The sequence below is a fragment of the Manis javanica genome, chromosome 8, assembly GCF_040802235.1.
Source record: "Manis javanica isolate MJ-LG chromosome 8, MJ_LKY, whole genome shotgun sequence".
Taxonomy (NCBI): Eukaryota; Metazoa; Chordata; class Mammalia; order Pholidota; family Manidae; genus Manis; species Manis javanica.
This window is the reverse complement of record NC_133163.1, coordinates 47,394,833-47,419,582: the sequence shown is the minus strand read 5'-3', so window position 1 is coordinate 47,419,582 and position 24,750 is coordinate 47,394,833. Positions and strand designations below refer to the sequence as shown.

Below are 24,750 nucleotides of genomic sequence, written 5' to 3'. Positions count from 1 at the left end.
TTTTTTTTCAACCCCTACTGGCTCATGGTCTAGTCGTCCATATAAAGAAAAAAAAAATCCAATAATCCAACATATGCCATGCAGAATACTAATCTTTTTTCCCTGGCGTGAACAAAGCCCATCTAATGTCTAAGAATGTCAGCTCGTGTTTGTGGCTATAAACTGCTTCCTTCTCCAAGGCTCTGATAAAAAGCAAAAGCTTACGTGTCATTTTTAAGTTGCAACATGGGCCTGTTCATTCCTGTTTCATTTTACAAAATCTGTGAAATCCATGACTTTGAGTCAACATTTTGCAAGGGCTGTGTCTCTGTCAAGGCCGTTACAAGCCGTTAGCCAGGGATGCTCTTTCCAAGATGAAGGCTGCATCGTGCAGAGATGTTATTACAAAAGCAGCAGTTCACTGGAAAGCAGAGAGCTAGCATTCCACGTAACAGTGACTAGCACCCGAGTGGGGCAAGGAGGCTGTAATCTTACTCTCCACCCACCTGGCCCCAACGGCTCCCATGCTGATTGGAGGGAAATCAAACATGGTTTTGTGGCAACATCCCAGCAAAACCACATGGAAATAGGACAGAGTGGATTTTGAGTTGACACATTGCTCCCAGTTCACTTTTCCCCCCGTTGGCCCCACAGTGCTTTCGTTTGGTATGGCTCCACACCAGACCACATTCATATTACCTCTCCCCAGAGCTACCAAGACTGAGGATTTACCATATGTGTGTGAAAATGGCCAAGCATATACCATAGTCCCCAGATTAGGATCAGTCTGCTGCCTGTAAAAGGGTGAACTGAGAGGGGCTGGAAGAACATCTTTCCCTGAGGAGCTGGCTTCAGAAACACCCTTCTCACTAATGTTCTGGCTGAGCCAAGTTTCAGTTTCTTCCCACTAAAGGATGCAGGACCTACTACCCTGGAGTTGCTGCGAGGATTAACTGGGATAAAGCCTTAAGTACTTGGCACAGTTCCTGGCACATGTCAAGTCCTTGGTTATAAGCTAATATTCCTTTTTTAGTAAGAGTGGCTGGTACTCTGGTGAAAGAACAGAGCTTTGGGCCTATAAAATCAAATTCCTGGAAATGAGAAACATGAAAAGATTAGGGTAGGGGGTGTCGCTCTGAAGGCACCTGTTTTGTTTCTTTACAGATCCATCCTTCACCTTAGCCAGCACTGTGTTGTCCAGCTCTCTGCATCTGGCTGGCCACCTGTGAACTCCCTGAGGCTTCACAGGGAAAGAAGGCTTCCAGTGCCCCCCCTCCCTTGTCCCCCCCTCCCTGGCTCCCCTCCCCACCCCTCCCTGCACTTCCCCTGCCCTCTTTAAATACCATCCAGTGCCCCATGGAGTCCAATATCATTTCACACCCTCTATTCTCTAAGCTGTTCCATGCCCGAGTCTGTGTGGACACGCCCTACCCCAGGCCTCCCTGTCCCCTGATTATTCTCATCTCCTTTTCTGCTCTCCACCTCCAGCCTCCACATGGCTGCTCAAAATTGAGCCAAGGTAAGTGACAAAACCAGGACATGGTGACACCCAAAAGATATCTTTGTGAAGTGTCCAATTGTTGAAACACATGACTGGCAAAGAGTGAGTGTGAAGGTGGATTCCAACCCTGGTACCCCGAGGTTGGAAAGCATTGAGGGAGAAACAACATGCTTCACAAATAAATCCTTCATTGATTGAAAATCACTCTCCACCCCCCACCCTGTATGGAGAACCAAAAAGAAATATGTTTGCTGATTAGTAGAAACTGAAATGTGCTATTTTTGGTATTTTCAGGTCAAAGTGGCCACATCGTAGTACAAAGAAATGACTAACAGAAGAGCACCCTGAAACCTGGCAGAGTATTTTATTGTTTGATTCATATTGCAGCCACAATTCACCAATTCTGACTAGTGTTCTGAATGTGAAAGGCTTCCTAGGCATGGATATCAGCTGTACTCATTATGTATAATCTAATCAATTTGGTGATGGTGTGCTTGTTGAGTAAATTAGGGTAGTGATCAAAAAAAAAAACTGAGTGGCAAAATGGCTGAGCTGTACATGTAAACAGTGAACAAAGACATTTATCCAGGTAACTAATTGTAGAAGCTCTACAAATTCTAAATTGGAATACTTTGAAATTAGTCTTCTAATTCAAATATAACTAACAACCATTCGCCAGTGAGATGGTTAACTGACAGATTAGACTAATAAAGATACTATCAAGTGACTGGGAGACCATACACCTCTAATTTGTTTTCTAGACCTAGCATTGTTTGTTTTATTGCCAGCGTAATCCTAACCTGTAAATGCACAAAACAAATAAATCAAACCCCCTCAGCACCTATTGCAAATATCAAAACACAGTTTTAAGAAACCCACAGTTGTAATTAATGTGAAAGGCCATGGGGAAGCCTGTCTGAAAGCTGTGCTTATAAACACTATGAGAGTATGAAAAGACTCCTCCACAATTAATCTATACTCTTATAAGGCAAAGATCCTATTATAAAAACATTTATTTATCTTTGTGCCATAGAAATAAGGGGTTTGTGTTTACTCCCAAGCCTAAATGACAAGAAAATGTATGGTTTCTTAACAGAAAAGTTCCTCCTAAAAGAAACTAAAATGTTGGATGTACTTTTAGAGAAAGAAAACTTATCTAATGGTTATTTTTTTTTAACAGACCTATCTCATGTTTAGCGATGGGGGGCAGGGCTCTCATCAGCTGTAAAGAATAAAATGCCTTCTGTATTTTTCTTGAGGTTGGAATTCAGGTGGGATAATTAGGACATTCTTGCAGGGCCCTGCCAATCTCTCTCACACAAGCTCTGTAATTGTTCGAGAGGCTTTTGTTGTTTGTATTCTTTTTGTCCACTGGCAGATATACCCCAGTGTACTCTCATTCCACCAGCACATTGCAAGAAACAGACTGTGCTCTCTATCAAATAATCAAGGACCAAGTGTCCATAAAGCATGATCATGCTAATGAGAATGATGGGGCACTTAACACTTATTCATCTGTGGTATGGAAACAGGGATAGTAAAACATAAGTATAAAAGCACAGTTAGCTGAACTTTTCCTTGTAGAGAACCTTCTTTGAGCAGATTTTTCACACATGGATCTATGGCAATTTTTTCAGTGTCTTTCTCTTCAAGGGTACTATGTCCCTTTGAGCAACACAATTCATTGTTGCCTGCCACTCTGCAGAGTATTACAGTTTCTGCCTGGGCTTGCTAAATGCCAGTAGCACCCCAAGTCATTATCATAATCCAGACCCCCTCAACTCCACATTTCCAAGTGCCTCCTAAGGGGGGCACCTCCCCCGTTTGAGAACCACTGCCAATGAGTCTAGTGTGGGACTTAGAGAATAGATTGAATCCTATTTGGAATCTCCAGTGGGTAGATTATTAGAATTAAAAATGCATGTTTTGGCTATAGAATTCTGAAAGAATCTGCAGCATTATAGTTCTCTGATGCAAATTCAGAGATATAGAACCACCTAGATTCCATGCCATAACTTGCTTGTCAGATGATCTAATATTTGACAGGTGCTACCAAGTGCTGGGCTGAGGACAGCCTGCTGGACCAAAGAGCATCATTCTAGCACTACCCAACCTTTGATCATCACCCCAGCTAACTCCCAAAAATGTTCTTGGATCCCAGGGTGAACTCAGGACTCTGGTGTTTCCCCAAGAAAACCAGACTTTGACTTTCCCTCTGTCCCACTGATTTCTAGAAGAGGATGGTCCTCTGATGGCTCAAGGGCCCAGCTGGATCCCTGCAGAGGCAAACTCCAGTGCATCAAAAGGCAGTTCAAAGAACAAGCTGATGGGATAAGGAGGGTGTATAGAGATTAATCACTCTCTTTTTTTTTTTTTGAATAATAAAATTATAATAGTTGATTTATTAGATACATTTTAAGCTTTTAGTCTATTAAAGAATAATCTACTTTTTAAACACATATGGGACATTTATTTTTTAAATGATTGTGTATTAGGACTCAAACCCTCAATATAATTCAAAGGCAGAATGCACACTTTCTACACTTTCTTTGATCATTAGACAATAAAACTAAAAATTACTAAGAGAAGTTTAAGTGTTAAGACATACCTACTTGAAAATTGCGAAAAAAAAATCACTCTCTAAAATAACTCTTTGGTCAAAGAGTAAATAGAAAATTATAATGGTAGACTAATTGAGGAATATGAAATAAGACACAATTTACCAAAACATATTAGGTGTGGCCAGAGCTATAGCTGAGGAAAATAAGTGTTTACATAGAAATTTAGTGGTGTTTTTATCATTAAATTAGAATAAAATAATACTAATGAGCTAATCATTTAAATCAACAGATACAAGAAAAACTAAGACTAAAAAGCAGAAACACAGAATTAACATATTTAAAAACAAAAAGTACTGAATTAGGAAAGACAAATTATGAATAATAAAAGTTCTGTTTTTTATTTTAAAAATCAATAACATGCAAGACTATATTAGTATAGACATAAGACAGCCTAATGCACAGTATTAGAAGAAAATAAAATACAAATACTGATGAGGTTTTTTAATTTTTAAGAAAATACAACATTGAATACCATGTGCCTTTTTTTAAATATGGTTAAAATGGCCAGTTTTCTGAGATACAGAAAATTGAAATAATTAGAAGACTGAGTAGACTACCAACATTGGAAAAAAATAAAAATGGAACAAGGAAATTAACCCTTACAAAAGGGGGAACCCAGACTATTCTACAGGTGATTTTTTCAATGACTTTCAAAAAATAGATAATTCCCATGCTATTAAACTATTTTGGACCATTAGAGGTAAAGACTGAAAGCATTTCAGTTTATTCTGTGAAACTGAGATAATGCCAATAACAAAATCTAACAAACCAAACTCAAGATCCACAGACCAATCTCACTTACAAATACAAATATAAACACTGACAATTAAATACTAAAAAATCTAATCCAGTGGCTTATTAAGAGAATAATCCACCAAATAGGATTTACTCCCAAAATACAAAGATTGCTTAACATTAATAAATTTGTGTCTTATTAACTTAAAGGGGAAAAATAAATAATTGTCTCGGGAGATACTGAAAAGACTTTCATTAAATTTAGCATCTATGCATTATTTTTAAAAGGAAAAATCTATTAATATATCAGAACTAGAAAGATACTTCTTAATCTGTTGCAAAAAAGTTTCTACCTCATATCACTGGACAATTATTATGCTTAAATATTAAAAACTGAAGGAATACCCTAAAGTTTAGAGGAAGTCACTACCCCTGCTTTTCAATATTCAGGAAGATATTTAAAACAACTAAGTGCTTTACATTTTTTAAGAGGAACAATTATCAGATATTAGTTCTAATTGATTACCAAGAAAAATCAAAGAGAATGAACTGACAAGGTATCCTTAAGAAGGAAGTTTTATGAGGCAGCCAAGAACAAAATAAAGTAAGAAAAACCTAGTTTTTTATATGTCGGGAAAAAAACTGAATGGTCAGAAAACTGTAGGGAGAAAATAATAAGTATACGTAGTCACTATCAAGAAAGCTATGAAACTTATTAAAGGACATAACAAAGATTTCAATAAATGAATGAACAATGGCTCTGGGTGGGAAGACTCAATGTGATAAAAACATTAGGTCTCTCCAAATTAATTTCTAAATATAATGTTTTGCCAACCAAAATACCAACTGGATTTTTCATGTTCAGGAATTTTTATCAAATGATCCTAGAATTGTTTTGGAAAAATTAATTTGAGACTAACCAAGACAGTTAATGGACTGGTATGTGAAGAGTCAAGGTGGCTGAGCCCTAAGAATAGATGTGAGACTTAACTAAACTGAATTCAAAATCCAGATGCAAATCCACATAACATAGGAATTTACTAAAATGATAGATAAATAATTTCAAGTCAGTGGCAGAAATACATATTTGTTTAGTAAATAAAGAATTAAGAATAATTAACCAATTATTTGAAAAGAAAGAGCCCTACCTCATATATACAGTAAAATAAATTCCTGATTCAAAATTAAATATGTTTACAATGAAATCATAAAACAGTTAGAAGAAAATTTCAATTAGGAAGTTATACCCTGTTTGGAAGGATATACTCCTTCACAAACATTTCTCAGACATTCTCATCTATACTGTTATATATTTTTTTTTCCTGCCAGCAAAAAAAAATAAAAGTTTAATCTCACCAGTTAAAAAAAAAAAAAGCAAAACATGAAGACATACCTTTTTTACCTATTAAAATTAAAAAGAAAAAAGAATTATCAACGCTAGTAAATATGCAGTTAGATAGGGTCACTCACACTGCTGCCAGGAGAATCACTCTCTTTTTTTAACTAAAAGTTTTTTGTTGTTTTTCTTTAAGAGGTGTGTGTGTGTGTGTGTGTGTTTTAAAACTTTATCCACATGACCTTTTCAGCAGAATTTTACTTTTTCTTTTAGCTATTTCAGTGGTTAGGGTATTCAAACCATTTCCTTCCCACTTAAAAAAATGATTTCTGCCCACTTTGGGTTACATATAAAGTGAAACAGGAACATTAGCAAAGAATATCAATGTGTGTCTGTGCTTCTCTGTTGGAAATGCCCAAGCACCTAACAGGACTCTGTCAACGCTTTTTCTTGGTCTCATTACGTTCACAATCATATGCAATCTCATTGTTAGCAATTAGTCTTAACTCAGGTAGAAATGGAAAGCAAAGTTTTCTCTCACCCATTAAGAATCAGTGTTGCAGCATTTCTGTACACTAACAACACTCTGAAAAGGAGAGAAAACAATTCCATTTACAATAGTTTCAAACAAAATAAAATACTTAGGAATTTACTTAGAATAGAGTTAACTTAGGTATAAAACAGAGAACCCAGAAATAAACTCTCACATATATGGTCAAATGATTTTCAACAGGGTGACAAGACCATTTAGTAGCAAAAAGATGATCTTTTCAACAAGCTGCCAGGGAAACTATATCCACATGCAAATGAATGAGGCTGGACCCTTACCTAATTCCATATGTAAAAATGAACTCTAAATGGATCAAAGACTTAGATGTAAGAGCTAAAACCATAAAAATCTCAGAAGAAAATACAGGGCAAAACTTTACAACCTTGGATTTGGCAATGATTTCTTGGATGTGACACCAAAGGCACAGGCAACAAAAGAAGAAATAGATCGAACTTCATGAAAATGTAAAACGTTTGTGCATCAAAGCACACTGTCAACAATGTGAAAAGGCAATCCATGGAGTAGAAGAAAATATTTTCAAACCATATATCTGGTAAGAGATTAATATCCAAAATAAAGACAAAACTCCTAAAACTCAACAACAAAAGACTTGATTAAAAAAATGGACAAAGGAACTGAATAGACATTTCTCCAAAGAAGATATACAACTGGTCAATAAGTACATGAAAAGATGCTCAACATCAGTAATCATTAGGGAATGAAAATCGAAACTACAATGAGATACCACCTCACACCCTTTAGGATGACTATGAAAAGACAAACAAACAAAGAAACAGAAAATAACAAATGTTGGTGAGGATGAGGAGAAATTGGAACCCCTGTGTACTTGTGGTGAGAGTATAACATGGTACAGTCACTATGGAAAACTGAGGCTGTCTCTCATAAAACAATGATTCCACTTCTAGATACATATCCCAAAGAATTGAAAGTAGGGTCTTGAAGAGGTATTTGTACACTCATATTCATAGCGGCATTATTCACAGTAGCTAAAACGTGGAAGCAAGTCAAGTGTTCATCTACAGATGAGTGGATAAGTAAAATGTGGTACATACATACAATGGAATATTATTTGCCTTAAAAAAGAAGGAAATTCTGACACATGATACAACATGGTGAACCTTGTTAGTGATGCTGAGCATCTTTTCATGAACCTTGAGCACATTATACTAAGTGAAATTAGTCAGTTGTGAAAAGACAAATCTTGTATGTTTCCACTTTTATGAGATATGTAGAATAGACAAAATGATAGAAACAAAATGTAGAATGGTCATTTCCAGGGCTGAGGGGAGGGAAGGATAGAAGTTATTGCAATTGGGTATAAAGTTTCAGATTTGTAAGATGAAAAGAATTCTGTGTGTGTGTGTGTGTGTGTGTGTGTAATGCATTGTCGAGCCCCTCACACTTAGAGGGTAGACTAACTTTTCTTGTTTACCATAGCCACTTTTTAGGAAGACACCTATTTTTATGGAACACTCATCTAGGACTCTATTGCTCTTTCATACTTCAGGAGGGGGGTTTTCTTCATTGCTTTTGTGGAAAGCAGCTGGACATGAAAAAGAGGGAAGTGCATGAAGTGATTCTAAAAGTGGCACTAGATTCTGTTGGGTCATATTATAAAACAAGAACATTCAGGATGTATTTTCCTAAAACTAGGAGCACAAACCAAAGCCTCTGTTCACTTTTTCTCTTAAGTCCATTTAGGTTTTTCAAACGTGGTCTCTCCCCAGCATTTCTAGACTTGCATCCTGTCCTATCCCTCTTTTTTTCCCATCTCAACCTCTACCTCCCCACTTCCCAACTCTGCCTGCGCAGAGGTCTCCTCCCATGGTAGGTAGAATAAAGGCCCCCAGAGCTGTCCATATCCCCATTCCTGGCACCTGTGGATATGTTATGTTGTAAAGGGGGTTTAAGGTTGCAGATGGAATTAAGGTTGCTAATCACTTGACCTAAAGATAGGAAGGTTATTCTGGACTATTTAGGCAGGCCCAGTATAGTTACAAAAGTTCTTAAAAGTGGAAGAAGGAGCAGAGGAGAGTCAAAGGAAGATGTGACTACAAAAGAGGTAAGAGTAATATGACGTGAGAAGGACTCTACTCGTCTTTGCTGGCTTTGAAGATGAGGGACAGGGCCAACAGCCAAGGAATGCTGGCAGCCCCTAGAAGCTAGAAAAGGCACAGAGACAGATTCTCCCTTAGAGCCTCCAGAAGGAATGCAGCCTTCTGATACCTTGATATTAGCCCAGTGATACCTACTTGAGACATCTGGCCAGAATTGTAAGATAATAAATTTCTATCATCAAAGCTACTAAATTTGTAGTGATGTGTTACAGGAGAAATAGAAAAATCATGCATTTTCTATTTCAGTTTCCTCAGGACAGCCACAGCTTTTCCCAGGGAACATGAACAGGCATTAGGACATACTTTTTCCTAGACCCTCAAATGAAAATAAAGGGGAATTTAATCAGTTAATGGCAGCTCTATCAGCCAATGACAGAGAGACCCTCAATAATGGTAGTGTAAATAAATAAAATAGGTGCTTATTTCTCTTCACATAAATGGTGAGCCAGTTCATAGTTGGCCTGGTGGCTCTACAATGTCAATAAGAAGCCAGATCCTTCCTGCTCACCCTGGAGGGTAGACTAGAGGTTCAAAAGAGAGCTCTGTGGTCAACAGGACTACCTTCTAGGCCAGTAGCGGAAGGAAGAGGAGTCAAGGGCACATCTCCTCCCTTCAAGAACATTTCTACTCAGCTCATTGGCCAGAACTTTATATAGCTATATCAAGCTACTGGGGAATATATCTTTCAGCAAAATATTCCTAGCTAAAATTCAGGGTTCTTATTACGTCTGTTAAAAAGAAAAAGAATTATTACTAATAAAGAAGAGAAGGGGTATTTGAAGGCAAGCTGTGATCTCTGCCACAGGCTGCTCTGTGATCTCGTTTAGATTCAAGGCCAGAAGAATAGCTGGCCAGACTCCCAAGGCTCCCTCAGGCCCAGTGAAAATTTGGTAGTTCTGTGATAGTCTGAATTCTAGTGTGAAAAATTCTAGTTTGGAAGAAATGTTAGCCTCACAGAACAGTGTCCAGGGACTTGTAGGTCACGGCTGCTCCCACCTTTGGGTGATTTGGGAGAGTTAGGCTACCCTACTGGGTAAGCCAATACTTAATCTTGGCCCTGTGAAGTTTTATTGTTTGGCTATTAACTGTGTGATTTGGAATCATACAGTTTCCCTGTGGGGCTGAAATGATTGGGTCCCTAACCATGCTGATAATCATAGTTGTTAAAGCCTCCTCCTTTTATTTTTTTGGTTTTTACATGCAAGATCTCTCCCTTGATCTTCAAGCATATCTAAGTAGAGGTTAGAGACCTTTGTGGCTTCAAAATCCCTTCAGTCTTTCTTCCCATTTTATTGTTCCAAACCCTCTGAAAATAAATTGAAAGAACAGTTATCTTCCAATTTATACTGTAAATGTTACTGGGATATTTTTCAGGCTTCCTTATAAAAATAATACTCTATGAAGGGACCTCTGTGTTTATAGGGAGTTATACATAACTTCTTTTGTCTTGAAGAAACTATATATCAGGAAATAAATACCAAAGGAGATACTTTTCCTTTTTTTGGCAATTAAAAATTGTTCCTTGATTTTATTAGATGAGTTTAAAAAAAAACCCATATGTTGAACTTATTGTGTGTGAGTCAGCCTTCTGCATGTTTTCTGTGTGTTCTCTTTCCTTTTTGAGATGGTACCATGATCCTGCTTTATCCCTAGATAAAAATATTCCCCAAAGCTAACAGAATCCACAGTTTTTAATATAAGATCTTCAGAACAATATTTGACTAGTGCTGACTGGAAGCAGTGTTTTAGTGCTTCTCAGTTCTTGGGTCATGCACTCCAGTTGAATTGAAGCTCCCAGACACTGTTCTACTGTTGGATGTCATTGACCTTGTGGGGCACATTGACACAGATGGTCCTGAAACAGCATATGGCACCTTGACATGGAGCAAGACCTAATCAGATTGTGGAGGAAATGGAATAAAAAGAATAGTTTCCAAGATGAACAACAAGAATAAACTGAGATGGCAGGTCAAGAAAGAAGAGAAATGAGATTGGAGGGAGTAAGAGGCAAAGAAGGGGACAGGGTCTGGCAGAGCAGAGCCAGAGGCAAGGAAACTGTCTCACAATCTACATGGGCACAGAATTCCACTCTAAACATTTATGTTCCATTTCCATATTTATAAAGTAATCTGTTGTGCTTAATTTAGAATACTATTGGTGAACTCACTGATGTAATTAACAATTTAGATGTGGCAGTCCTTCCCCCTTGATATTATAGATGTGAATTGTGAATAAAATGAATAGTTGTGAATCAAGCCTTGTTCCAAATAGTGTGAAGAGAAATGACTGTTTAAAACAATGATGGTTAAATGTCTTGCCAATGGGTTTCAGCCACGGGCAAGTTTGCTATGAATTCAGTGTGACCAAAGAAATTGACAGCAAAACGTTCTTTGGGGTGAAAGGGTTTATTACCCGGCTTGTTCTCTGGCGGTAGGTCGAGCACTAGCGTCTCTGCCTCTGCTCAGAGCAATGGGCCAAGCTCTCTATATAGCGCAATAATAGCTTATTGCCTAAAGGTGTGGAATCGGCAGCCCAGCAACAGGCCAGTTACATCATCAGGTGGTTGAAGTTCAGTGAGGACTCTGGTCGTAGGAACCCCAACTTCCCCACACTCCACCCCTCCAGGATTCTCACCTTACAATCTACACGCTTTCAATCTTCCACAATGGTCCCTGTGCGAGAAAGCTGGAGCACTGTAACCAGATTCCACAATAGCAACAGAGGATAACAACAACTTAGAGATAATGAAAATTAAGATACAGCAAGATTTTGATACAAAACAGAGGAGGTTCCTAATAACAAAAATTATAATAATCCTCAAGGCAGAGGAAGTTCTCAATCCACAAAGACTTCAGGGGCGATAGCACACATGTTTTAATGTCACCAATATAGGTAAATCTTGTCCATCAGGTAGGATGCATGCAAGAGAGTGGTACTGTGATAGGACTATAGCAGGAAGGGGGTCCCTTCCAGGTCTAGTATACCATACTTTTTCTCTCCTTTCCCCGTGGGGGTTACTGAAGGGTCTATATATAGTACTACTGGAGGTGCATGCACTGGCCACAATGATGAAACAAAACTCCCATAAGATGCTCTTACCTTCTGGCTGTTCAGGATATACTACTGTAACCTTTGGTGGCCACTCTGCTTTTATTCCAGGAATACACAGGAGGCCAGCTTCCAGGCCTTGTCCCCAAGGTGCCAGGAGAGCCAGCCATCGTTGGCCCATGTGTTGAAAGGTCCAAGGCCACATCCACTCAATGGAGTCTCCGGGGTTCAGTGCAGTTGGTGCTGGCAGCAAAATGTTATTCTGGTGGCCAAACCTCAGCTTCAGTGATTCTTCCTTGGTTTGTACTTGCAGTTGTATAGGGGAGGCAGCCATATGTGTTAGCATGTCTGCGGGGCTCAGGGCTCCCTTTTGGGATCTATCATTCAAACACCGTAGCACGGTCCATAAGCGGACTGACCATCCCCACAGACTATTGGTGTCTGACTTTAGTCCAGATTTTAACAAGTCACTGTGCCTCTCTATCATGCCTGCTGCAGTAGGATTGTATGGCACATGAAACTTCCACTTGATTCCCAGCTGTTGTACCCATTCTTGCAGTGTATGTCCTGTAAAATGGGTGCCCTGATCACTTTCAATCACCTGGGGTTGGCCATAGGCAGCAAAGAGATGCTCCAGGCCTATTTTGGTCACCTGCTGGTCTGCACAATGGGTAGGAAAAGCAACCAAAAGTCCAGTAGCTGTGTCCACACAAGTCATCATGTACCGATACCCTTCTGACACAGGTAGAGGCCCAATATAGTCTATCTGCCACCTGACGAGGGGTATAGGCCCCTTAGCTATTATTCCATGTTGCTGTGGAACTCGGTGTAAGTCCCTTTTGGAGCACACGACACACTCCTGCCTGGCTCTACTAACTTCTCCAAAGGTCAAAGGCAAGCCCCACCAACGGGTACAGCCCACATTATCTTTTGCCCTGCATGCAACAAATGCTGTAACCATTGGGCTACATCAGAGGCAGGCTTTCCTTCTAACCAATGTATCTGGGCCAATTTATCTGCCTCATCATTTCCTGGGGATGCCAGTGGCAAATGACCTGTCACATGGTATACTGTAATTATTTTGGTCTGACCACAGGCCCATAAGTCTTGCCATAATTCTTGCCCCCAAAGGGGTTGGTGACCAACCAGCCAGTTGGCATAGTACTAGGTTGGTAGCCACAGTGTCAAGCCCCAATAGACAGCCCAGCTGTCAGTGCAGACTACTATAGGGGAGGGCTTCTTGCTGATCACAAGCCACAAAGCCCACAATTCTGCCCATTGGCTGCTCTTCCCCTCACCATCTTCCATCCATATTGTCTCAGTCTTAGGTTGGAAAGCTATGGCCCTCCATTTTGGGGGCTGCCCATGGCTGGGTATAGGCCCCTTAGCTGCATCTGTGTACCATGCAACTTCGGGTATAGGGGCTCTTCCCTCCTGATAGGGACTCTGGTACTATGGTTCAAAAGCAAGTTCTTCCTGCTTTTCACTAGTATATGTCACTGGCCCCAACAAGCATTGAAGTTCTTCACTCAAGGGCCTACTAGAGAGGGCACTATGCTGCTGTAGGTAAGCACCCCACTTGGCTAGTGTGGGTGTTTGTGCCACACCACTCCTTGGCTTTCGGGTCCAGTCTTGTACCCACCCCAAGATGGGATAGGTGGTTATAACCTTTATTGGGGCCATTCCAGTGATGGGTTCTGTAGCCAGCAAGGCATGCTACATGCCAGCCAGTTTTTCTATCAAAGTATATCATACCTCTGCCCCTTTCCAGAGTTGTGACCAGAATCCAATGGGTTGACAAGTTCATTCAAGCCACAGCCAGAGACCCCAGCCATAACCATCTTCAGTGACATGAACATCCAGCTCACAGGGCCTTGATGGGTCAATCACACTCGATGCCTGCATGGCCTTGACTGCCTGTTTTTCTGTAGTAAAGGCAGATGCACATGTTTCATCCCAGTCTCACCTGACGCCCTTTTGTACCAACTGGTATAAGGGCTTCAGAATTTGTGCCAAGTGTGGTATAAACACTCTCCAGTAGTGTAGAATACCCAGAAACTCCTGTAGCAATGCTACAGTTGTGCGGGTAGGAAAGGCCTGGACTTTGTCTATAACTGCTTCTGGTATAACTTTGGTCTTACCTGACCAGATGACCCCCAAGAGTTTAACAGACAAACCAGGTCCCTGAACCTTGGTGCTGTTCACAGCCCATCCTTTCTCCTGTAAATGTTGCAGCAGTCTAGGTGCTGCACCTTCTAAATCTAAAAGAGAATCGGACATGAGCATGACATCAATATAATGGTACAGCCGCACCATTGGCAGTTTCTCCCATGTGGCCAAGTCCTGGGCTACAAGTCCATGACAGATGGTGGGGCTGTGGAGGTAACCCTGTGGAAGGACAGTGAAAGTCCATTGCTGTCCTCCCCATGTGAAGGCAAACTGCTCCTAACTTTCCTGTTCAATGTCAATGGAAAAGAAGGCATTAGCAAGATCTACCACATAATGGTATGTTCCTAGTTCATGGCTGAATGTATCCATCAAGCCTGTAATAGAGGGGACAGCAGCATGCATAGGGGGTATGACTTTATTCAGTTCTCTGTAATCCACAGTCATATGCCAGGAGCCATCTGGCTTTATACAGGCCATACTGGGGAATTGAAAGGACTATGGGTGGGCTTTATAATACCCACCTTTTCCTGCTTCTGGAGAGTTTCCCCAATCTCTTTATGCCTCCAGGAAGTTTGTGTTGTTTGGTATTAGTCACCCGCTGAGGCACAGGCAAAGCTATGGGTGGGTGCCTAGCATGTCCCCTCAGAACTGCCTTCACCACAAGTACTCTCAGTCTGAACTCACCTGCAGTGGTCTGCAACCATAGACCCTGCAGGATATCAATCCCCAAAATATACTCAGGAATAGGAGATATATACACAGTATACTCTTTTGGGGGTAAATGCCCTATTCCCAAAGGGATTTGGGCTTTTTTTACTCTGATAACCTTCCCCCCATATCCATCTATGATAGTGGGGGTCCCAGGGAACTGCTCAGGATTACCATGAATCAGTGAACATTCAGCCCCTGTGTCCACCAGAGCCAGGACACATTGTATATTCACTGGGGACCAATGATAGCTATTTCAACATGTGGCCTCCGGTCCCCTCCTGGTCCCTCAGGGCAGATACCTTGACCTTTCCCTCAGTCAAACTGTGTTCCCCAATCACCTTCCTGTGTGGGCTCAAGTGAGGTTGGCTCATTCTCCAGCAGGAATTATTGCAAACACACAGGACAGACTCATGGCTCTGTCTCTGACCTTTGCCTCTTTGGTCTTAATGGCTGGAACTACTGCTCTGGTTTCAGCTGTTGCCATAGCTCTAGTAAGATCCTATTGGACTTTCCATCTAATTTCCTTCCATTTGCTCCTGCCCATATTAAATCAACCCACATCTGGGTCCTTGTAACCTTCATAGGGTCCTGTAAATTCTTCTTGTGAGTAACAGGTCTTATTTCTTTCTGGATTCTCATTGCTTCTGCCTCTCCTAAGTCTGCTACTGTACATGTCACCTCACTTATGGGATGCTCTAAGTGAGGGGAAAGAATAGCCACTAGAGACCCAAAGAGGGATGTGGGAGCCATTTGAAGCACAATATTTCTCATCCCAGTAGTGAAAATCTCTTCATCTGGGTTATAATTCTCTGGACTATAAATGGCATTTCTTATGCCTATGAACCTGTTGGAGTTCAGCACATGTCTGCCATCTAACAGGAGAGGATGGCAGATCACCCGGATTGGGCCACACAGTACGAAGTGCAGCCATAAGCCAATCAAGGAGGGGGTGAATCCCTGGGGTCTGATGTGCATTTTGTAATTGCTGCCTCAAGGCAGGCTACCTGTCAGGGAAGACAGCTTTCCCATCTCTGATCCCGACAGAACAATTCCATCCACCCCTAAGTCCCACAGACACAGGAGCCATGCTGATATTGACTCCAAGGGCTTCTGCCTAAACCGGGAGCCCAATTCCACTAGCTCAGCCTGAGTATAGGGTAGAACATAGAGGGCTCCACGAACTGGGAAGGGGGCTGCTCCTCTCCTTGGGGAACTTTCAGCTGCTGGGTCTTTATTTCATTTACAACCACTGGGTGTGCTTTCAATACAGGAGGCTCCAGTGCCTCCAGCACCACCCCTTCATCCTTCTCTAACTCCTCCATTTCTGGTGCTGATGGCACCTTTTTCTCCTCAGGGAATCTACTGAAGTTTGCAGCTTGCATTCTCATGCCGCCATTTCTTGGGTCTCCTCTATAGACTTTTTTAAAACTGTGAGAAGCAGCCAATCCACAGTCCCAACTGCCTCACGGGCACTCTGCTTCTCAAAGGATCTGCTTACTGTATCAAGAGCCACCCCTACTGCCTCAGATGTCACCTTCACTTGCCTCCAGTCCTGGGGTGGGGCCCAGTCCTCGAGGAGGCAAGCCACCTCAGACCACATACCCATTGGGGGATGATCCACTGTCTCCCCATTCACAGGGGCAGCCCGCTGAAGCACCCCTCCCACAAGGGCAGCCTGTCTTTTTCATTGGTCAACACTGAATCCTGCCAACTACACCAATTGTCTTGCCAATGGGTTTCAGCCCCAGGCAAGTTCGCTATGGATTCAGTGTGACCAAAGAAATTGACAGCAAAACATTCTCTGGGGTGAAAGGGTTTATTACCCAGCTTGTTCTCTGGTGGTAGGTAGAGCACTAGCATCTTTGCCTCTGCCCAGAGCACTGGGCCGAGCTCTCTATATAGCACAATAATAGCTTATTGCCTAAAGGTGTGGAAGCAGCAGCCCAGCAACAGGCCAGTTACATCATCAGGTGGTTTAAGTTCAGTGAGGATCCTGGCCATAGGATCCCCAACTTCCCCACAATAAACAGCACTGAAAAGCCACACATCCCACTGCAGTGTCTCTGCAGTAAAATAAGCTGAGGTGGTTATGGTTAATCAGATTAGCAGTGGAGCCCATGGAGGCGATGCTGTAAACTTTTATATGTAAATATAAAATTTATATATAAATTATATAATTTATCTTTCCTTTATTTGCTCGCCTTTCACTCCTCATGCTCTGAAGGCACTTAACACAGTGCCTGACAATAACAGTACCCAATGCATACTGTGACTCTTAACCATCTTGAACTTCTTTAACTAAGATAATTTTAATAACTTGCTTTCTTAGTGTGGTGGCATATCTTACTCCAATCGATTTGGTAAATATTCTTCATTTTTTTTCCCTGGCAGAGGATGGAAGGGCAGAGGACACAGGGAGTTAGGAAAGCAAACCTCATCTTGTGGCCTCCCTGCCCGTCAGACTCAGAGCTGCCTTGGCCTGACCACAGCCACTCTTTCCGGGTCTCTCGGTTAGGTTGAACCTGCGCGTCTGACAGCTTGAGAATTCTCTGATACATTCTTCCTCCTTGTCTTCTTTCCTAGGGAGGCGGACAAGCCCAGCCGACATCCCGATGGCGAGCAACAATACCGCCAGCATAGCTCAGGCCCGGAAGCTGGTAGAGCAGCTGAAGATGGAAGCCAACATTGACAGGATAAAGGTGAGGACAGCGCGGCGCACATGCTCATCTCGCTGGGCATCAGCGCCGTGATGTTCGGCACCTGGCATTGACCCCTCTTCTGTAGGAATGGATGCAGTCCACGACGGTGGGAGAGAAGCGATGATTGGGCAGAAGTTAGTTTTTCTAATGGGTCTTTGCCTTCTTTAGATTTCTCCAGAATAAAATGATAGTACAAATTACAACTGGTTCTCCATGTCAACTTGAAAACAAAACAAACAGAACCATAGGTTCGGTGAGTTCTATCTGAGAGCACACAATGTATTGGTCCCCCAGCTGACCTCCCTGACCTTGTGGGGACCCTCTTCTCATTTGAGTTTTAGCTTTTTCTGTCCTGGTTTATGTTCTAAGTTGCAGTATCTATGTATTGTGTCTAATCCCTCTACTCACCATTGCAGGTTATAATTCTTTTCCTCTTTATACCCTACCTGATTTTTTTCTTCAAAACATAAAAATCACACATGGTCTCCTTAAGAAGTCAAATAGCATAAAGGTTTAATAAAAGTTAGTGATCTACTTCTTTCTTTCTTTCTCTCAATCTGCAGTTCTAACCTGAAAGCTTTGCCTTAAATTGGACCTAACTCATATCGGACCAAGACTTTAAATCCAAACCCTTTGTTGGCAGATTTTAAATGTAAAGTTGTCCTCAACAATATCGTTATTAACAGATAGCTACTGCAGGACAGCTACTGCAGAATTCTTGTTAACTACCAATGCTTCACTTCCCCAAAAGGCCCAAGCATTTTTTGAAAAAGGACTCAGAAACGTATTTCATTTTACTAAAATAAAACTAGAACATTCTTCCAAATGCCCTTTTTAAAACTAGAATATTTTTTCCGATTTTCTTTGTACCTGCCTCAGTAACCTGGACAATCGAGCCATCCTTTGGAGTATGCTTCTAAAGAAAGGTTCAGTGATTTAAGGCTCAGGAGCTAGATCCAGCCCACTGCCTGTTTTTCTGCGTGAAGTTGCACTAGAACACAGCCACACCACTCATTCATGTAGCATCTGTGGCTAATTGCATACCACAGCAGCGTAGTAGAGTAGTTGCAACAGAGCCCATGTGGCCCACAGAGCATGAAATATTTACTCTCTGACCCTTACCGAAAACTTTCTTGACCCCTGGTTTAGACCAATGGTTCTCATCACATTTGTACATTCAAATCCCCAGAGATTCTATAAAAGGACCAATTCCAAGACCACACCCTTGACCAATCAAATTAGATTCTCTTGGTGTATGATTCAGGCATCAATTTTCTTTAATTATCAGTTATTCTCAATGTACAGTCAAGGTGTAGAACTAGAGTCCTAAGTGAAGGGGTTCGTTCCTAACTCCTATCAGACAGTGCCAGAGTGAAAGAAGAGTTGGTCTTCTCCCATAAATAAACTGAGCAAATATCCATAGATATTTTACCATCTATGCTAAATCTTGGTTTGTTTTTGTTTTTGTTTTTGTTTTGAGTCTTGATAATGGGCTCTAAGATGTAAACAGCTTTAATTTTTCTTTACTCATGAATGAAATTTTAAAACAGCTCCCCACCACTGCCTGCTCCTTCACCATGCTCCTCTTCTCCTCTTTTACCCTTGCCTCTTGTCTTTTCCTCCCTTGCTATAAAAGCTGACAGTGGGAGGAAGAGGACAGAAGTAGGCCCTTTCAGCCATAAGTCAAACCTCTATCATCCCTTGCCTGAGTTACTGACTGCAAGGGGCTCCTAGCTGACCTCTGAAATCCCATCTCAACCCCATCTCCATCCCCACTATCATTATCCCACATTGCTGCCAACTTTCTAAAAGAAAAGAAAATTGTACATTTTCCTCTCTGAAAATTTTTTACTGATTCCCATTACCTATGAAATAAAATTGAAACTCTTGGGCTGGGTAGACAAGGTCCTCTGGACCCTGCCTTGTCTTTGCAGCTTCATCCCCTTCCTTTGGTCCACATGCCTTACTGAACCACTTGTAATTCCCTTGATGGGAACGTCAAATGCCTGGAAGATTCACCCTCCTCTCTCTACCTTTCCACTTTGCCAACTCCAGTGACTCCCTAAAGACTCAAACCAGTCATTTCATCCCTTAAGAAGCTTTCCCATTTCATCATCAGGTTGGAGTTTTGTTGCTTTTCAGGTGTTCATTTATTCATTTACCTAATAAATATTTTACTGAGAGCTTTCTAAATTGCCAGGCCTTGTGAAGTCCTAGAGACACAGATATGAATAAAGATGAAGATGATTCTTGCCCTCAGTGATCTCCTAGTTTAGCAAGGTGTTACAGAGAATATGACTAAGACCCATCATTGGTTGATGCAAATAAGGTACCCAAGGCGCATAATTACCAGATATCATCAGAGAGAAGCCAACACCATACCCTGGTACCCTTTCTGTACTACTTCCGAAGAAACCAGAGAAATCACTGCTGAAAGAGCAACAAAGCGTCAGGCTGATACACTGAGCACCGATGGTCACCTTCCTAGGGGATCTTCACATCCAAATGTATGGATCCCTCCTGACGTCATTAGGCCTTAAATTGTTGGAAATACAGCAGCAGCCTTTATTTTAGCATTTATTCTGCACATCACAGCCAGGCAGGCCTGCTGTGGTGAAGTGTCAGATTATTTTTAGTTTATTTGTTGGATAAAACCGTGGCCACATTGACACAGTGTCAGCTAGCTCGTTTAGGCTTTGGTGATCTGCCTGTACAAGTCCCTTCAAGGCTTCTGAGCATTCAGGCTTTTCCACCTACTTTCTGTGCATGACCCCACCAGCAGGAAAGGGCTTCTTTCTTAAGATTACCTTTTTGTGATTTCCCAGTTGCAGTAGTGACGTCTTCAAGCTGCAGGGCAGCGGTGGCTTTATGTACATCTGACAGAGCCTCCTGCAGGTGAAATAGGCTGTCGGGTCCCTTAAGCAGGGGGTGGCCTTCTCCTTCCTGTGGCCTCCAGAATAACTCCGCTGCACAGAGGTCTACCTTCTGAGGATCTGAATAGCATGTTCATTTTTAAACCTTCTTGTTTCCTATCCCTTTGCATCACAGATCCTGGGAGATTTGGGCTAATGAACCCATTATCTGTTCATCAGCCTCAGGCATATATAAATTATACTCCCAGCCTTCCTGTGTTTCTTTGTTAGCATTTCATTCAAGGAAGGAGTAAAGAGAAATCACAGGCAGCTGGGCAGGGGTGTGAGGGGAGGAGCAGACAGCAGACAGGGCTGTGGAGACTGTGACACTGAGTCACATGACACGGCAGTATACTCACACTGGTGCTGGGCAGTGGCCGGTGAAAGAAAGCTTGTCCTTAGAGCACAGGTTGAGAGAGCTTGCATGAAAGTGAAGGACAGCAGGACTTCAGTAAATCTATTTATTTATCACTATATTAGGACTCCTTGGGTCTCTAATTACAGGAACCTACCCCAATCTAGCTTAGGCAGGAGGAGAGGGTTGGTGATAAAGGAGGCAGTGTGTCTCAGAACCCCAAGGCAGAACTGCGGCCGGGCTGCCAGTGGGGTGGGAGCGGGAAGAGCATCAGGAAGCGTGTGTGCTCTCTGTCTCTGCTTCTCTGTGTGTCTGCCTCTCTCTCTTCATGGGAAGATTTGATTTCTCAGCTGCGTCTTCTAAATGGCAGACATGACGGCTGCCCATGGCTCCCAGGATCCCATATCATATATAGTTCAAGCCCCACGAAGAAAGATAAAGATTAACGCAATGCCTTTTAGTCTCAATTTCATATGCTGAGTGGCATCTCTGTTCTAGCAAGAATGAGCCATCTGCAGTTCCAATCAACTAATGTTGCAATTGAACCACCCTGCACAACATGGCACCTAGGAATTAACCCACCTGTAAGGATAGGGAGGGGATGAATTATTAAGTAAGGGTAAGAATCATTGTAAGCTGGAAAAATGCTCTTTGGCAGAGGGTGTTGTAACATTATGAAGAATAATGTAAATGAAGGGCACAAGAAAGCCAAGGCTGGAGTGTGGATAAAGTGATTACTCCTTAACTGAGTGGATGCTCTATAAATCGACCCCACATAAAAATTTCACATTTATTTTTCATTTCCCCTAGATATTCCCAATAGACCTTTCCATCTTGATCTCCTTGCCATCCCAAGAATATGCTATGCAAATCTCACTGTTACTCTGGGTCCCTCACTGAGAACCTCCTTCCCCTTTTTCCTCTCCTAGCTGCAGTAGGCAGAATGTTTGCATCCCCTCCCAAAATTCAAATGTTGAAATCCTAACCCCCCCAGGTGATGGTAGTAGGAGGAGGGGCCTTTGGGAGGTTGTTAGGTCATAACGATAGAGCCCTCGTGAATAGGATTAGTGCCCTTAAAGGGTCCCTTATCCCTTATACCATGTGAGATTACAGTGAGGAGATGACCACCCATGAACAAGGAAGTGGACCCTCACCAGACACTAAATCTGCCGGCACCATGACATTAGATTTCCCAGCCTCCAGAACTGAGAGATAAATTTCTGTTGTTTATAATCCACCTATCTATAGTATTGTTATAACAAATCAAATGGACTAAGACATTGTCCAAATCTTACTCCTCTTTTAGGGGTCAAGTCAAATATCCACTTGCCCATGAATGTCTTTTTCCATTCTGGCCATGTTTACTGGTGAATTTACTAATTAATTTCACTTTCACCAAAATAAATTTTTCCAACTAGACTACACAGTCCTCAGAGTCAAAGACCGTGCTGTCTACTCGGCATCCTTCCTGCTGCTGAGGGACACAGGCATTCAGGAAACACTATTTTAGTGGATAGCTTTAACTGCTTGTACTGTGCATGTCATATAACAAGACATCAAGAACTATATTCCACATGACACTTCCAATTATCATTTGGAAAATTCCAAGCATGAATGTAATTAGTCAAATAAAACTGTGGTAATAGGAGGAAATTTATTGAAATATAAAAATGAAGGGAGGAATTGATCATTTTAAGGGTAGATAACTTGTATGTCCTGTGTATGACTATAAGTAGCCAGTATTTATAGTATAACTTCTTTTTAAAATGGTTCAACATAAAAAGAACAGGTTGATTTTCATAACTGACAAATGTGTGTAAATTATTGAACCAAATATGAACATGTCTAATGATTAAATCCTCTTTCTGATGACTGACTCATAATAGATTGGAATTGAACTTTGCAGAAAACTGTACTGAGAAATGGGCCAGTTAGACACCATGCTTGGTACTTGGTACTAGAGGGTACGTAAATCCTAGGTTTGGGACTTTTCAGGTATTTTTTCCAGAATTTCAATTGAAAGTTTTAACATCTCTTCTCTAAAATGCTTGCCTTCAGTTTATTAGGAAGGATGAGATATAGTCCTCCTATTGGCCAGTTGGGAGTGTTTGGGGGGAATAGTAAAATCAGTGAGTATATCAAAGGACTTACAGAAGAAAGGGCTATGTTCAGGAGCTAGTCCTAAGTCATTTGATTTGCTGAAAATGAAGCAAAGCAAAAAATTATAATTCCCACATGCCTTAATAATTGAGCATAAAACTTCATTTTTATGAGGAATTACATAATTTTTAAACCTCTGGTAGGTATTTGTCAAGCACCAAGTACATGCTTAGCCTTATGCATTGTACCTGGAGCTATAGAAGTACTACTGTTAAAGTTTGATAATTTGAAATCCCTGGAATGCAAGTTTTTCTGAATAGACTAGTTTTCAGGCAGAGGAAGTCTCCCTCCTTAAAAATATAATGATTTAAGATGATCATTTTTATTCTTTTATTAAATAGAGTAAGTTAATTTCAAAATAAGTTTTCTATTACATTAAAAAAAAAATCCTGATACGTTCCATCAGTTTAATCCCATCCTCCAGGGGTAGGGAGCAGGAGACTACTTAGAATATTCACACATTATTTTAGAAACAAAAATTAATAGATATTTATTCATAGAATTCTACTTTCCCTAGTAATCACTGTTTGATCCTGGCTGCTCTTCATAACCACTGTGGAAAGATCCCTTAGACTGAGCGCTAGCCACCAGCAGAGATGCGGGCAGCACGGCAATGCAGGCAGCTGTGTTCCATTCCCAGCATCGGTGATCTTGCTCTCCATTGCACCTCTTGTATTTTCAGTACAATTCCAAGGCATATCAAAGAGTGCTGAGGTTTCTTCTGCATTTACTAGTGCTTAAGCTAGATGTTTTAATTTTCCCTTATTTGAAATACCTATTAATGATTCAAAGACAACTAAAGCCTATAAAGTAACCACTAGCTTTTGACGAGTAAATAACCTTCTACATAAATGTCCGACCAATCTCTCCTAGTTTAAAGATTCTATGATCTCTTTTCAGAGTCTGGCAGTTTCTTTTGCCTTTGACTGTGTTGCCAGGCCTGTCACAGGTGATGTTTGACATTGACAGTAATTTCCACATTAAACCCCCATCCCAGTATAATCTTTGAAGTCCTTTTAAGCAACAAATTAAAGTTAAGTCAGTCCTCAATGGCTCCATTAATGGGGGCAACTCAACCAAAAGAGGGATTGAATGACTGATTGCCTTAATACACAGGTAGCTTACCATGCGCATAGGCAGTGACGACCCATCAGTGTGCTTATTTCTTTGCCTGATGATTTGCAAGCATTTTGCAACATCAATTTTAAGATATCTCAGTTTCAGGATGTAATGAAGATGGAGCTGTATCCTTACATAGCATTTAAATTCCGGGCTCTGGTTTTCATCTTTACTGATAACTGCTTCGCAGAGCTGTCAGGGTGTCTGCCTAGACTAAGTGCCTATGTCTCCACAGCCTAACATCACAGTGTGGTGGCCTTTATTGGAACTGTCCAGAGTCATCCTTCCTCACTCCCTGGCTCTCAGCCCCTGTCTAGTCTGGCGAGGTTGCTGGATAGCTGAGTTTCAGAAATTGTCAATCTTGGGAGACCCAGGCCCTTATCAAAGGTGAATGCCTTCCCTCGTGCATCGGAACTCATCTTCCTAATAAGGACACGCTCGAGCAATTCACCCCCACCACCTGCCATCCTGAATCATCAGTTTTGGTTGTCTATTTTAGTGTTTCAATCAGCATACAAACACAGTGCTATTTGTCCATCTTAAATAAAACTTAAATTTTTTCTCTTGAATCCCCCACTTCCTCTTCCAGTAACTACCTCATTTGTTCTACTTTGCAGCATAACTTCTTGAAAAAGTTATCTATATTCAGTCTCTAATTTTTCTTTTCCGTCTTTTGAAAAATTATTTTTACTCTGGAAATAATCTCAAAGTTACAGA

The 24,750-nt window shown here is 41.3% G+C and overlaps 1 protein-coding gene across 2 annotated transcripts in view; it reads left to right on the top strand.

The window, feature by feature from the left end:
• The window catches only part of GNG2 (G protein subunit gamma 2), a 109,944-nt gene that overhangs the window by 72,066 nt on the left and 13,128 nt on the right, over positions 1-24,750 (top strand). For both annotated transcript variants that reach the window (XM_037016510.2, XM_073211244.1), the window contains one exon: positions 17,372-17,487. In XM_037016510.2, coding sequence (XP_036872405.1) covers positions 17,401-17,487 — 87 coding nt within the window. In that variant the 5' untranslated portion in view covers positions 17,372-17,400. The remainder of the gene's footprint in view (positions 1-17,371; positions 17,488-24,750) is intronic.